General features: G+C 36.6%; 1 protein-coding gene across 2 annotated transcripts; it reads right to left on the bottom strand.

The window, feature by feature from the left end:
* Positions 1-2977: 2977 nt before the first annotated feature.
* Positions 2978-14090, bottom strand: casp9 (caspase 9, apoptosis-related cysteine peptidase). Of its 2 annotated transcripts, none has more exons than XM_053482978.1 (11): positions 14035-14090; positions 13733-13865; positions 11969-12173; positions 11759-11851; positions 11572-11633; positions 10999-11175; positions 10817-10906; positions 9685-9832; positions 6544-6732; positions 6053-6162; positions 2978-3405 (listed from the first exon to the last, which is right to left on the bottom strand). In XM_053482978.1, the coding sequence occupies exons 2-11, from the start codon at positions 13862-13864 to the stop codon at positions 3277-3279; spliced, it is 1335 nt and encodes a 444-aa protein (XP_053338953.1). In that variant the 5' UTR covers position 13865; positions 14035-14090; the 3' UTR covers positions 2978-3276. The 2 variants fall into 2 exon arrangements, with proteins under 2 accessions (XP_053338953.1, XP_053338954.1); XM_053482979.1 differs by having other exon boundaries at positions 13953-14082.
* Between the last annotated feature and the right edge of the window lie 994 nt (positions 14091-15084).

Raw genomic sequence — 15084 nt, 5'->3', positions numbered from 1 at the left:
AAGTCGGACCTGTTTGGACCAATCCCACAAAAAAGCTACTGTAGCTCAACTTGCTGTAAGTTTTTATCAGCTATTATGGGAAAGAGTCAAAACCCCCAGTGCATCTCAGCTTGCTGTGTATGGGGCTGAGTAGTCACAGACTGGTCAAAGTGCACACGCTGACTCGTCCACTGCTAAAAGCTTCTACAGTGGGCACATGGACATCAGAACTGGTCCATGGATCAATGGAAGAAGGTGGTCTGGTTTGATGGATCGTGTTTTCTTTTACATCATGTTGATGGCCGGGTGCATGCACTGCACTTACCTGGGCAATAGATGGCTCCAGGATGCAGTAAGGGAAGAAGGAATGCTGGTGATGCACAGTGGGCAATGCTTTGATAAAAAAGTGATAATTACATTACTTTAACATGTAACACCTAACAAAATAGTTTCAGACCAAGTATTCCCTAATGGCAGTGGCCACTTTCAGGAGGATAATGCTGCAATGCTAAAATTATTTAGAAATGGTTTGAGGAAAATGACAAAGAGTTCAAAGTGTTAACTTTGAACCTAATCCCCTAGTCCTCAGTCTGATTGAGCTGATTGGTGTATTTCATAATAGAGCATTTTGTAAGCTGATTAGAGGAAACAAATGTGCATAAACAGTATAATTCATAATTATTGCGTACTAGCAGGCGGCATGGTGGTGCAGTGGTTAGCACTGTCGCCTTGCACCATCAGGGTCCGAGTTCGATTCCCGGCCAGGCTCAATCGCCGTCTCTGTGTGCATGTAGTTTGCATGTTCTCCCTGTGCTTGGTGGGTTTCCTCCCACAGTCCAAAGATATCTAGCTTAGGCTAATTGGCATTCCCAAATTCCCCTTTACCTGATAAACCTACTATCCTGAAACTAAACCCTGCATGTTGTAGGTAAATCTTTTGTAGTTGTTTTCACTAAAGTGATCATTGCCACTGATACTATTCTAAGAATGGTTCAATACACAGAAAGACTTTGTTATTACCTTTAAAAATCATTTGAATCAAGTTTAATCTTTTAAGTATTCTGAGATGATTCCGACAGTAAAGCATGGGGGTAATACTGTATATAGTGGGGATGCTTTAAAGCTATGAGGAGAGTTCAAGTCAAACCAGAATGGTTGATTGTTCAAAATAAGAGAACACATTTATGAGAACAAAAAAATACCTTTATTAATTCATATTAATCCCCGGCTACAATAAAGCACATCTTGCAGCATATCACTAGTGTTTGGATACCATAGAAAGTTTTCTCAGTGCAACAGAGCCTTGATCGGTTTGCCTGCTTCACATCTGAAATGCTGGCCTCTCTGGAACACTGAATAATGGCCAAAATGTGAAAATCACTTTGACTGATGTCAGGACTATATGGAAGATTTGGGAATGATTTTCAGGAAAGTTCCCAAAGTGTATGCCTTCATTCACATGAAATTTCATCACAAGTCTGGGTTTGTCTTGAACATATTTTGCGAAAACAATAACTTCACTTGATTATATGCATTGAAAACGTTTTAAGACTTTTTCATTATTGAGTATTTTCCACACATACATCACACCTGTTTGAGTGGGCGTAACAGGAAGAGGAAAAAACAAGGGGTCGGAATACTTACTAAATGCATTTTATAATTTCTTTTGTGAATTATGTACAATCGATCCCAAAACATATATATATATATATATATATATATATATATGAAACTAATAATGGCTATATATATGGCCCCTGCAATAACATTATGCACTTTGATATTTTGATTATGTTAAACATTTATTAGTTGAGGGAATCTTGTTATTGATGATAGTTTCATTGTACACTAACAAACATACCGTATGCAGGGAAAAGCATAAAGGCTGCACCATTTCTTATGTAGATGAGTTGCAGGAAAAGGAAATCAAAGTGAGACAGTGATTCTGACACTCAGAGGCAGTTCTTTGAAGACATGACTAAAGTGTTCTAATTTAACATTACATTAAATTGCTAAATAACATAAGACTTATATATAGTTGTTATATTTAAGATGTGAGTTAGATGTGTTTGTTAGATTGGCACTTTCATAGGCAACAGAGATCGTTAAAATAAGGTTTTTTTTCATACTTAGTGCATGCATTTATAGGATATGGACAGAAATAATTAAGCAACCAGGCCAATTTATAATGGATACAGAGCAGACTTGCAGCTGCAAGTGTATAAAAGAACTGAAAGATGAAACTGGTAAAATGTAGAAGTTCAAAATGGTAATAATCATGTTGAGAATAGGGGCACTTGAAGCCATTATCCTCGCAAAGATCTTAAATATAATTTAACTTCTTTCTTCCTTAAGAACACAGAACTGTGAAAGATTTGGATTAAGGGTAAAATGTTTTTGAAAATTTTCAACATTAAAATGTTAATTCTAGTGTGTTTAAAATCTAGAGATAGAAAGAGAGTGAGAGAAAGAGAGAGAGGCTGCAGTATCAAACTGCTATGTGTGAAAAAGAACAGGAAATCATGTGTGAAAGAAACCTGTTCAAAGCATCTGACTGCTCCAAACTCCCCAAATTAAATATTTAGATAACATAAATTCATTAAGAAATAATATTTAAATATCAAAACTGAAAAACCAACTGCACATCCTTGCAGGACATGTACATATTAAACATGCTCATGGTTATGCAGCTACTGTAATCAGCCAGTTTATTAGACACAACCGTTAACCTACGCAAGAACACTGTAATTATTACAATGTAATAAAGTGCTAATCTAATTTAAACCTACAACACCTTTGCAAACACCTCATCAAAGCTTAGTTAAAGGCTTATTACATGCTTTAGTTGCACTGTTACATTTCTATCATTTGTAAATGCCAAACTACCCAAGCCAGTTTTTTTGTGCTTACGAGGAGCTGGGGATGTGTGAAAAATCAACCACCCCCTCACAGGCCATGAACAAAAAAGCTCTCTTAAAAAACACATTAATAATTCATATTTGTTTACATAATCTAAGTGTTTATTGTTCACACATTTAATTTTTTTGCTTATTTGTTTTATATCATGTTTTTTTTAATTAATTCAGTCAGTTAAAATTCATTATGAAAAGGTTACCTATAAAAACAAAAGTTAACCCCAGAATTAGCTGGTGCACATGTTTATATTTTTTGTGTTCATAGTTGATATACTGTAGTGCAACAGTTCTTGGCTGTTATTCAAAAGTCAAGCAAATTGACATTTATTAAGGTTTGTTTCAGTTAAATGGAACTGATAGTGCCCAATCTCAATCTTGATGTTCACGTCTGATCATTAACATCTCGTGTCTTCTGGACCTGAAAGTAGACCAGCTTGCGTAGAAAGTTGAAAGATCCAGGCATCTGTTTGTACAAGCCTTTGGCAGATATTTGAGAGACTTCATTGTTCACCTGCACAACAAGAAAAGTGAGGGAAAGAGCAAGAAGACAGTCTATTAAACTCTATTTAATATATACAGTAGTATATACAGTATGCTTTCTTCACCCCAAGTAGTGCACTATATATATATATATATATATATATATATATATAAAGAGAGAGAGAGAGAGAGAGAGAAAGAGAGGGGGGGGGGGAGTACATACATACATATACATAGTATTTGGGATTCACCCAAACACAACAGACAACTTCCGTGACCGTGACCCAAATCATGTACTACTTTCTAACCACTGTTCTAACTACTGTTCAAAAACAACTTTAAACTGGAGTCAGTTGATATGTATCCCAGAATCATAATATGTCTATATAAAAAAGAAATAGGTTCTATAAATTGAAGGGTACTAGTGCTCAGGTGAAATAAAAAAAAAAACAATTTAATAGGAAGACCCATTTTCCGAAGGGCATTCAAGTCAAACTGGGACCTGTGAATGAAGCTGTAAAACTTATTGACATTTATACAAGACTTTAAGCACAGTTGGATGATCAGCTTTTCAGCTGCAGTGAAACATTTGAGTGGTGCGTACATTTTAAGGAAGAATTATGATTCTGACCAAAGTGGCTTGGAGGCCACGGGAGTACATTCAGGTATGAAAAAACATTTTTTAATAAACACCTGTTTATTTGAACATTTATACAAAGGGTTTTCAAGTCAAACTGGGACCTGTGAATGTAAATGTAAAATGTATTGGCATTTACAGAAGACTCTAATCACTCAAAATCAGTTTGGTGATTCAATTAGCCGTTTCCCCATGTTTGGGCCATTAATGGAGTTCCTGGGATGCTAGAGTTTTAAGCATGAAGCAGGCAGTTCGATAATGATTCTGGCTGTGTTCTGTTATTCTGCGTAATTAAAAGCCCCGATTTGGCTTGAACACCCCTTGTAAAAACATCCAGTCAGCTAATCACACGACAGCAGTACAACGCCTAATAAAAGTCCTACAGATACAGGTCAAGAGCTTCAGTTTATGTTCACATTAAACATCATCATGGCTTGAAAAAAATCTTTGTGACTTTAATCAAGCCATCACTGTTAGTACCAGATGGGCTGGTTTGAGTATTTCAGGTCTGCAGAATAAAACACCACATATTCAAATAATCACACTTTATATTAACACTGAGCAAAGAAGCATCTCAGCATGCACAAACATTATGTGGAAACTTTATGTACTGTATATAGATTACAACATCAGAAAGGCACATCAGGTTCCAAGAACAAGAATCTGAAGCCAACTGTCTCACAGACTCAGACAACCTGCACTTCCATCTAAAATAAACCCACTAAATATTTGAAAATTTTCTACACAATTCAGTGTAAACTTTAATGTGTGAAATTCATAGAAGATCTGTATTTTATGAAACAAAAACAGATTATCTGGCACCAACGACAATGCCATGATCTGATGTTTACTTCAAACCTGAAGCTGGTTAATTGTATCTGCATGATGTTTAAAGTGAGCTGATGCCACCAGATAAATGAGCACTGTAAAGGTGCTCCTAATAAACTAGACATTGGGTCCCATCTTATTAGCTATGTTTTTGCAGACAAACACATACATACAAAGAATCTTTTAAAAATAAAACAGCAGCAGCTAATTTCTTTTTAACATGCATTTTTTTGGTTAGAAAAAAATAAAAAAGTTTGCCTGCTTTTTATTTTAATAATCTCATGCAGCACTGTGCACTAAAGCCTTGTCTGAAATTGCCATCTTACATATCATTCTTGATATCCATATTTGCAAATTATTTTTTGTAAAGAAGGTAAAATTGCAAGTAGGCATCAGTTTTAGTGTTAGAATACTAATCTTGGTATTACTAGCTAATTTGCACCAACTGTACCATATACAGTACTGTGAAAAAGTCTTGAGCCACCCCTTATTTTTTCATGTTTAATGAAATTAAATGATGTAGACCAAATTGACAGAGAATAAATACTATATACTTTTTAGCTCAGCAACAACCTCATTTCCCCTCTCGTCTGTTCGAACCACTCACCATTTGGCATCACCAGTATCCTAATCACCGGCCTGGTCATCAGTCATCACCTGCACCTGTTTTATACTGATTCATGCCTTAAATTAAATGTTTTTTAAATAATGTTCTTCTTAAATGATTCATAGGTCACAAAAGATTCTTCAGGAAGCCTGGAGAACTATTCTTCGAGTGTACATTAAAAATACAAAAAAGTCTGTTTTTGCAAGCATATTATGAACATAATATGCTTATAATAATAATTTTTTTTGTACGGTACTATATAAAGTATGCAATTACACTAATCTTAATACTACATCATTGCAGCCTACTGGATAACTTTTGAACTGCAGTAACAAACATACTTAAAATGGTGGTTAGTACTGTAGATATTAGATAATAAATACTATTGTTTTTAATTGCTAGATTAAAAAAAAAGGAAGTATTCTGTTTATTGTTCCCAAAACACAAGCTGACATTTGAAGCGTGTAAGACAATGTGTTCCAATGAATACCATGTTACCTAAACACTTGATAGAATTTCCAGATTTTGGTCCGGTTAAAATTACAACTATGATGACAAAAAAGAAGATCTGTTAAAAGAAGGGAAAAAAGACAAAACTAATTATACCATTATTAACATGGTGGCCAGGTCATCAGTGTTAGCATTGCTCTCCAGTATGCGATCCAGTGTCTCCACATACCACGAGCCCTTGTTTGTGTCCCTCCATGATACATATCCTGGGAACAGAATTCATTTAGGAATATTAACATTTATTGCACTGAATTGTTGGAATGCTCTGAACCTTATACAGACACAAAATCCCTGCACATGCTTCAGGTTTCCTTTTGACAGCACAAGGGCAAGGGTCTGTTTGATTCATCACAAATTCCAACAAAAACCTAAAGAAAAATCAACATGTGATTTTTCTAACGTAGAAACAGGGTAAAAAACATGCAGTTGCACAATGAGATTTAATTTTTGTATTGCATGACTCTAAATTATGGCTGAGATTTAAAGGAAATGAAAAATTATTTATTCCCTGTGATTATTTTTTTTTTTAAATGTAAAACAAATCACTTTATCAGGGGCTCATAAGACATAAAAAGACATGGCCACACCTGGAAAAGTTGAGTAGGACACTAGCATGTCGCTTGGTGTGGGGAGGGTCGTCCGAGCATCCACCTCATCAGACAAGCTAAGTGAGTCGCTGCTGGAGGACGTGGGGATGGCGTCCACATGATCATCAAGCCTTACTGCTGTGTGCGTTACCTCGTCAGGAGAGACCTCGAAGCCTACGTCTTTCTCATCTGCCCACAAATAACCCCAAAACATAGGTGAAAACACAAACAAACCTCAAACTGGTCAGTAGATCAGTGTGACAGGAAACAGGAAATCCTGTGAATCATTCATTTAAAAGTAGGAACAATATACATAACATTAGCACCACCACCAGGTGATTTGAATAATGCTGATGATCAATTATATGGTGACAGGATCATTGGCACCCAAGGCCCATATACACCCACAGGGACCACAGGCCAGCCTGCCTGGTCCGATCCCTTAGAAAAAACAATGCAGGACAAACTGCTGAAAAATGTCAATGCTGTCCAGGATATAGAAAGGTATCCGAACACAAGGTGCATCACAATGTACTAAGCCTCATAAGCAGCATGTTGTCATGGAGCCATTTGCCGTGGGGTCGGAGCCACCCGAGCAGCACAAGGGAACCTAGATGGTTTTAATGGTAATGTTTTTAAAATTATGGCTGATCAGTGTATAGAGTCAGGTACATAGGTATTTGGACTCTGACAAAGTTATTATTTTAACTGTCTTCCATAGACAGACCTCTTTTGGCATTAACTTAAAGGTATTTAGACATGAATCAGGTAAAAGATATGCTGTAGGAATTGCAACAGTTTTTATATGTGGTCCTTCATTTTTAAGATACTAAAAGGAATCTGACACTATAACACTGAGCTAGTCCATGTCCAGGTATGTGTTATTCACCTATTATTTAACTTACAATCAATAGTTGATTTTAAGGGTGGCATTTGCATTGAGTTACAGTGAAACCTTGGATTACGAGCATAATTCCTTCTGGAAGCGGGAAGCTTTACCTTTAAAAAAAAGTAAAAATAAATCCTAACATAAGTGTTTTTCCGTTAATGCGCGCCTCCTCTCTTATTTGAGTTTTACACACACACACACACACACACACACACACACACACCCTACACACCCTACACACACACACACTCTACACACACTAACAGAAAGCTGAGTGCATACTAACCGAATCACTGCTGTAAAGTAAAAATAAAAAACTAATTAACCTGCACTTTACCTTTGAAAAGAATCGCGACAGCAGTGTTTCTGTGAAGAGCAGTGTGTGTGTGTTGGTGTGAGTGTGTGTGCATGTGTGAACCCAAGGGGGGGAAGGTGTACAGTAAAGGCGAGAGTGTGTGTGTGAATGGTCACAGTGTCAATTTATGCGCGCACACACAAAACTACAGGCTGAAACAGAGGGAGGGAAAATAGATCTTTAACTTCTCTAATGAGACTTTCTTTTGCTTTACACGCACGCACACACACACGTGTTATAATAAACAGTACATGCGCGCTGCACACATGCTTACAAACACAAAATAAAATATGTTTTACACCGCACACACGTGGTAACAGTGTTATAGTAAACAGTACGCGCACGGATGTTGATTCTACCAGTAAGAGACGCACACTAAGACAGAGAAGGGGAGTCGATTACCCACAATTCCGCAGCACAAGAGAGAGAAAAACCATTGGCTCGTGACGCTCGGCGTCAAAACAAGAAGTGCATGCGGGATACATGATACTCGGTAATTTTAAACCAAGACTAGTTCGTTTTTTCAAGTCAAAATTGTTTAAAAATCATTGCTCGTCTTGCAGAACAATCACGCGAGTTAGTCGCAATCCAAGGTTTTACTGTATTTCTAAATACGAAATCCAAAGGAAACAAGACATCATTAGACTAAAAAGATTCAAACAAACCAATCAAAGACCAAACAAACCAAAATACCCAAAACAATTGTAACGAATGATAATTCTTTCCCCGGTGCAGAAAAACCCTTCATAGTGAGCAGTCTCCAGAAGATAGACATATCTGTGTCAATGTCAATGATCAAAAGAAGGCTTCACCAGAGTATCACAAGATGTATACCACTGGGAAGTCTCATACATATGAAGACCAGATTAGAGTTTGCCAAGAAATATCTAAAAAATGAGTAGAGATCTGGAACATTTTATGTATCAAAAGAGAACGGCCCCAGTTGGAAAGAGAAGAGCATGGGGAAGCCAAGGAAATGCTCCTTATACAAAGCACACCACCTCATTAAATGCAGTGAACGTGTACGGATGTGTTTGGAACCGTTTCCCTGCTTTTGCCTAACAACATCAAAAAAATCTATTTCGAAATGACTGAACTATATTATCTGCTCAGATTCAGCCAAATGCTTCGAGATGGCACTTTACACTTTAGACAGAGAACTATACGAAAGCAGCTTTTTCAAACAGAAAGTAGAATGTTCTGCAATGGCCAAGCCAATTACGCAAGCTGAATTCAACTCGGCATGCATTTCGAAAAACAGCAAGCAGGAACTGAAAACAGCTGCAGTAAAAACTTAGAAAAGCTTCATCAGGAAAAAAAAAAAAAAAAAAGCTAGCGTCTAGTCATGACTATGAGTTCCAGACAACAGTGAGTCATAGACTACAAAGGGTTTGTAATCAAGGACTAAAAAAAAAAAGAGAATTAATTTTAGTAGCCTTAATGTGGGAGCCCCCTAGCGACGGGGGGAATTGGCTACGACTAATATTGGGGAGAAAATTGGAAAAAAACCAAAATAATAATAATTTTTAAAAAAAGTATAGAACATTGAGTATAGAACCATACATAATATAGACATTATACTGGATGACTGTATGTATTAAGCTATGCATATACTTTGTACTGAATGAATTTAGCATTTTCTGTAGGTCTTACTTTTAAAATAAAATACCTTAGACTACATTGACAATATTGTTATTGCATAATTACAATTTTTTGCCTCAGATCAGATATGTCTCTCTTGAATGTTCACAAAAATGACTGCAAGTAACCCATATCCATCTTGAATTTGAATGCACCAGTACCCTCAAATTCTCTGCGTGCACACATTTACATTCATTGGCCAAATGTTTCAAATAATACCAAATTTTACAGTTAGAAACAGGATTCATGTGCTCACTTCCTCCACAAGCCTGGATGAAGAAGAGCTTGGGTTTGCCCTGTAGAGACGGACATTTCTGGCCATTCAGGTAGTTAGTGATGTCCTGAACTGGGACAGAGAAACCATCCACACCATGCACTGCTCCAGGGAAGCGATTGTGACTGGCCTGAGCATGGAAAGAAAAACGACTTTAAAACAATATATAAAAAATATTAAAGGTAATACAATAGGAATGTTTTTACACTTGGATCAAATATATTTTTTTTAACAAAAGCAAACTGAATTGAAGTATTGTTCTTATTAATGTTTACAAGAATACTGAATTTGTATTTGTGCTTCTGCATTTATTTTTATTTTTTGTAAAGCTGCACAGCTTGCTGAAAGCTTGTACAGAAATAAAGAACAGCTGGAGACATTTGCGGTTTTATACTGATGATTGTTATTAATAAGTACTGTAGGTATTTTAGCTTCCTGGAGGCAAGCAGCTTTAACCCATTGTGCAGTACACGGCAGATTTTCTCAGAACAGATTTAAACCCCTGTTTTTAAATAAAGCAGAGAGTCTTTAAGCAGATTTTTAAAAATAATAATAAAAAAAAAAACATTCCACAAATGACCACACGGTCATTCACTCATCATCTACATTGCCTTATTCTGTATAAAGGGAGACAAACCTATCCAAGGACTTGGGGCAGGAGGCGGGCTACAGCCTGGATGCACACACACTTATTTGGGAATGGTAATTAGCCTATGTCTTGCATGTCTTTGCACTGTGGGAGGAAACCAGAGTACCCAGAGGAAACCCACCAAGCACAGGGAGAAAGGACAATTATGTAATTCTCTTTATTGCTGTAGGTGTTAAACCAGCCAAAATATTAAAATATCTAGTCTGCAATAACTGAACCGAAAGGTGCAGGGGGGCGGGGGGGATTCTCTGTTATTCCACTAGGGGGCTATAAACTAGAGCAATAACCTTAATCGTTTAGTAAGTTGAAATTGTGGGATTTTAAAGTAGCGGGAGGCTTCAGTACACATTTAGATAAATAGATAGCAAACAGTCATGTGGACTCATGGCATACACTACACATACATAAACAGAGCACACCATAAGGATGTACTTTTAATTCAAGCAGAAAGTCAACCATCCTCACCTCTGTGCCATGTGACAAGATGACCACCACACAGCAGTCATATGCAGAGTGATCCTTTTTAGCTAGCAACGAAAGCTCATGTTTTATGTACTAGTGGGAAGAAACAAAACATTTTATATAATACAACAGAAATCAGAAGATTACCTACCAAGGTTTCTTGGTTATAATGCAAAAGCACTTACTTTACATTTTACATTCCTCTTAACAATAACTTCAAAGTTGAGAGATTTAAATCGGCTCTTCAGCTTTTCACTATCAACGTCAGACCCTGCACGATTCTTCAGATCTGAGTTAGGGTCAAATTCCACGTTGTTGATGATTAAACAGATTCCACAAGGACTGGCCTCCATCCTATAGGACTGAGGGCATTACAGAAAATGGAATAATAAACATACAGAAAGATACATACACACACATATATATATATATATATATATATATATATATATATATATATATATATAGTGAAAAACTGAAGATATATACAGTATATTATATATATAGCTGTGAATCATGGGTAGACTGTCTATTCAATTTGATTATATTTTTAGGAATTGTGATTAGATTCTAATGTTTATTGACTGATTTGTCTCATGCAGCTATATTTCTTTTAAAGTATTAACGAGAACTGAAATTCTGTGTAACATGTGATGTAACTTGTTCACAGGTCATTTTTTTATAGTCCAATAGGTGGCGATATAGCCCCAAGCACTCATAGATGAAGAAACTTGTCTCTTATCTTATTATGTTATTACCTGTATGCTATCACTCCTGGGTCTAGGTGGTCTAAGGATTTCAGGGGTTTCATCCCGTGTAGCTGCAGAGACATTCAGAGATATTCAGCTCAGTCCATTACCATTTACAACAAAACCTCCTTTTATCATCTCTAATAAAAACTGACTCCAAAATAAGACCTAAATTAAACATCGGGAGTTCACTTACATACGATACGAAGCGTTGTTGGTTTCACCGGATTCTTATCCTTCACCGTAGGAGTGTCACCTCCATCTTGATTTTTTAAATCTACAGGCTTAACTGATGATTTATAAGAAAGCACTCATGAGATAAGGTACTTGGTACGCATGAGAATAATGTCAATACGCTATATTACTATCCACGCTGGAGAATTCTGTTTCTGTCAAACACACTTACGGACAGGGAGAGGGACTATAGTAGGATTTGTAGGGACAGGAACAGGTGCAGGTTCAGGAGCAGAATCTCCATTCTCCAACAGATCAGCCAGCGTGTGTTGTCCGGTTTCCCGAAGGCACTCCAGGAAGGCTGAGAAAGCCCGACTTCCTCTTGTCTCTAGGTCCTTCACCAGCTGCCTGGCTTGATCACGTCTAGGTCCAGAGCTCTGGGGATATAAATAATTATTTTTCAAAATCACACCCTTTTTTTAATTAAAGTCTGTTCACTAAATCTGTGCAAATACTTCTGAGATCCATCTATGCAGCCCAGGTAAGTATGCTCAGAGATGCCTAGCTGCCTTTTTCACATACTGTACATATCTACTGTTCTATGATTTAGTAGAGCATTTCTTGACATGTAAACTGTCTATACTGGGTTTCTCCGTCATTACAGCACTGCATTGTTACTATATACTTTTTAATTTGCATATTTATAAATGAGCCTAAGCTTAAATGCACCCTTTTTCTTATTAGAGATGCTGAGCAGTCTGTGTTTCAGCCTGTTGCACTGGTATTTTGCTGCAATTAGAACAAGGTTTTGAAAGCGACTATCAATGGCTTGGACATTTCCATTACTCAACTTCAACACTGAGTGATGCCAGGACAAACCATCCTGTTCGAAAAAAAACAACAAAAAAAAAAGTTTAACTTTGAGGCTCTCTACTAGTGAGATTCACATATTCACAAATCCTAATGATACACTGGCTAAAAACCTGCCTGTATTATTTGGTACACTCTGTACCCTGGAAATCACAGTGACACTAACCATCTGTAGGTGTCTGTTGATAAAAAAAATTATATTTTGATATGATAATGATGGTAGTTATTCTCAAAGCCCTACAAAAAAAGGTTCAGGACAACATGGCTGGAATAGAAATAAATAAAAACATGTGAATGAAAAAAATATGTTTAAGCTTTACAGGGGTGTTAGACTCAGTCAAGTACTGTGATTATTTTGTATGGCAATTCACATTTTGCCACACTGACACCAATTTTTTATTTATTTATGCATGTTTGCATTTGAATTTCTTCTAATACTATTCTAAACAAATGATTTACAACCAACATCACTGAACTTTTTTTCTCTTTACTTCACACATTTCTAATTCACACATTGGCAGGCAGGACAGCATCATATGTGGTTGGAAAAAATGTATTGCTAAGTTTGTTTAGAATTGTAACAAAATGAGAAAAATAATCATTTTGAATCTGGATATTTATAAAATTATGAGAAAAATCAAATCGAATTCTATTTTCTTTTTCATATTTATTTCCTATTAATAGTCTTTTATCTTAAGGTCACGGGCAGTTGTCTAAGCATTTCACTGCATATCGTACTGTGTATGACTGTGTATGTGACAAATACCATTTTTATTTAAAATTGGCACCTAGGTACCGCGATAATAAGGTCTTGAGTGATCTCTGGTGAGTCCCATCCCTACAATTAACACACCAAAAAACCCTTTATACGGTTAATGGATTGGCTTTTAATCTTTTACAGAATGCCAAGTTGTCTCAAACCGACATCATTTACCTTTTGAAAATAATAAATCATGGCACTTTATCTAAGACTTTTCTTTTTCATTTGCATGGATATGAAAGTTGGCTATTACTTCTATCAGATTTATCAGATAGTCAGGAAGTTTTAGCCATTGTTTAATAATACATGTTTATATACACCTGTATGTTAAAAAAAAAAAAAAAACAACTCATGACGTCACCCTACCTTTATCTCATCTATCATATCATCAGTAAAGATGCCTCTTGACAAAAGTCCATCGTAGACTTCTGAAGGCTCTAACTTCGACACCAGCTCTATCCGCTTCCGCTGAAGAGTCTCTTTATGCCTGCGATCCATTCTGTAAACACATTACACCCCGACATTCAGATCACATCATTGAATACGAGTTATTTTTAACTTGGAATAGTTACAGTCTTCACATTACCTATACGGTTTTATTTTTTAGAAGAGAGTATGCCATAAAAAGCAGAAACTTCAGTTTAATTATAAGAAATTAAGAAACAGACCAGGTGCTGCTCCCGCTACTGTCATGTACTTCCTTGTTTACATCCCGCATCTTGCGCCGACGACACTCCTAGATGCGTTCATGCAATACAGGCTGCGTTGAAGAAACGCAGGCTGCGCGGCTGGATGTGCAGAAGGTTCAGCTTAAAGTCATCATAATGTTTGATTTAATGTGTTAAACAAATTGTCTAAATTACTCTAATAATTCAGCTTTTTAAAAAAATATTATTGTCAATAATTTTCACAACATGTGAGGTCTAGCACTAGGCATAAATCCTGTGTGCGTGTGTGTGTGTGTGTGTGTGTGTGTGTTTTTCAAAGACCAAAAAAAGTTTAAGCTTTATTTTTCACTTTTAGATTACAGTCTTTATTTAAAGATTATTGAAAGCTGCCAACATTTAAGAAAAGCTTGGAGTGAGATTGTGAAAATAAGAGGACACACATGAACACTGCACGTTCCTCACTGCGTATGTCCAGCCATTTTATCTAACACCACTCATACCCATACCCTGCACGGCTGAGCTTCTGTATATTTTAGCGTTTTAGTGTAAAATGTAAAACAACAGATGCATGAGAAGGTATTTACTTCAATCTGTACAACTGACATTTTCAATATTTAGAAGAAAAAGAAAAAAAAAAAAGCGGCCTAGCTTCCCCAAAAGTCAAAGCACCTACATGCCCTCAAGCAGCACCATGTAGGGCATCAGGGGCATAGCACGGACCTCTGGGCTTTGTATATAAATGGTACTTCCTTTCTTGATCCAAATCAAATTTGTTGTGATCAGGTTTACACGGGCCCTCCTGCCACTGGGGCCCCTGGTATTCAGCCCCCACACACATACATGCTATGAATCCTCTTAGGGCAGTAAAATTATTAACACACAGGACAGAAAAATGGTAAAAAATATATATATTGAGTTAATCATACACAAAACATTGTATCACTATTTATAATTATAAAGACTCAATGGCTAACACACCTGATTAAGAGGTAATGCAACAAAACACACACAGTATTATGTAAACTGCAGCAGTCATGCAGGAGCCGTGGA

The sequence above is a fragment of the Clarias gariepinus genome, chromosome 22 (assembly GCF_024256425.1).
Source record: "Clarias gariepinus isolate MV-2021 ecotype Netherlands chromosome 22, CGAR_prim_01v2, whole genome shotgun sequence".
In the NCBI taxonomy this organism is placed as follows: domain Eukaryota; kingdom Metazoa; phylum Chordata; class Actinopteri; order Siluriformes; family Clariidae; genus Clarias; species Clarias gariepinus.
This window is presented reverse-complemented; position numbering and strand designations above follow the sequence as displayed.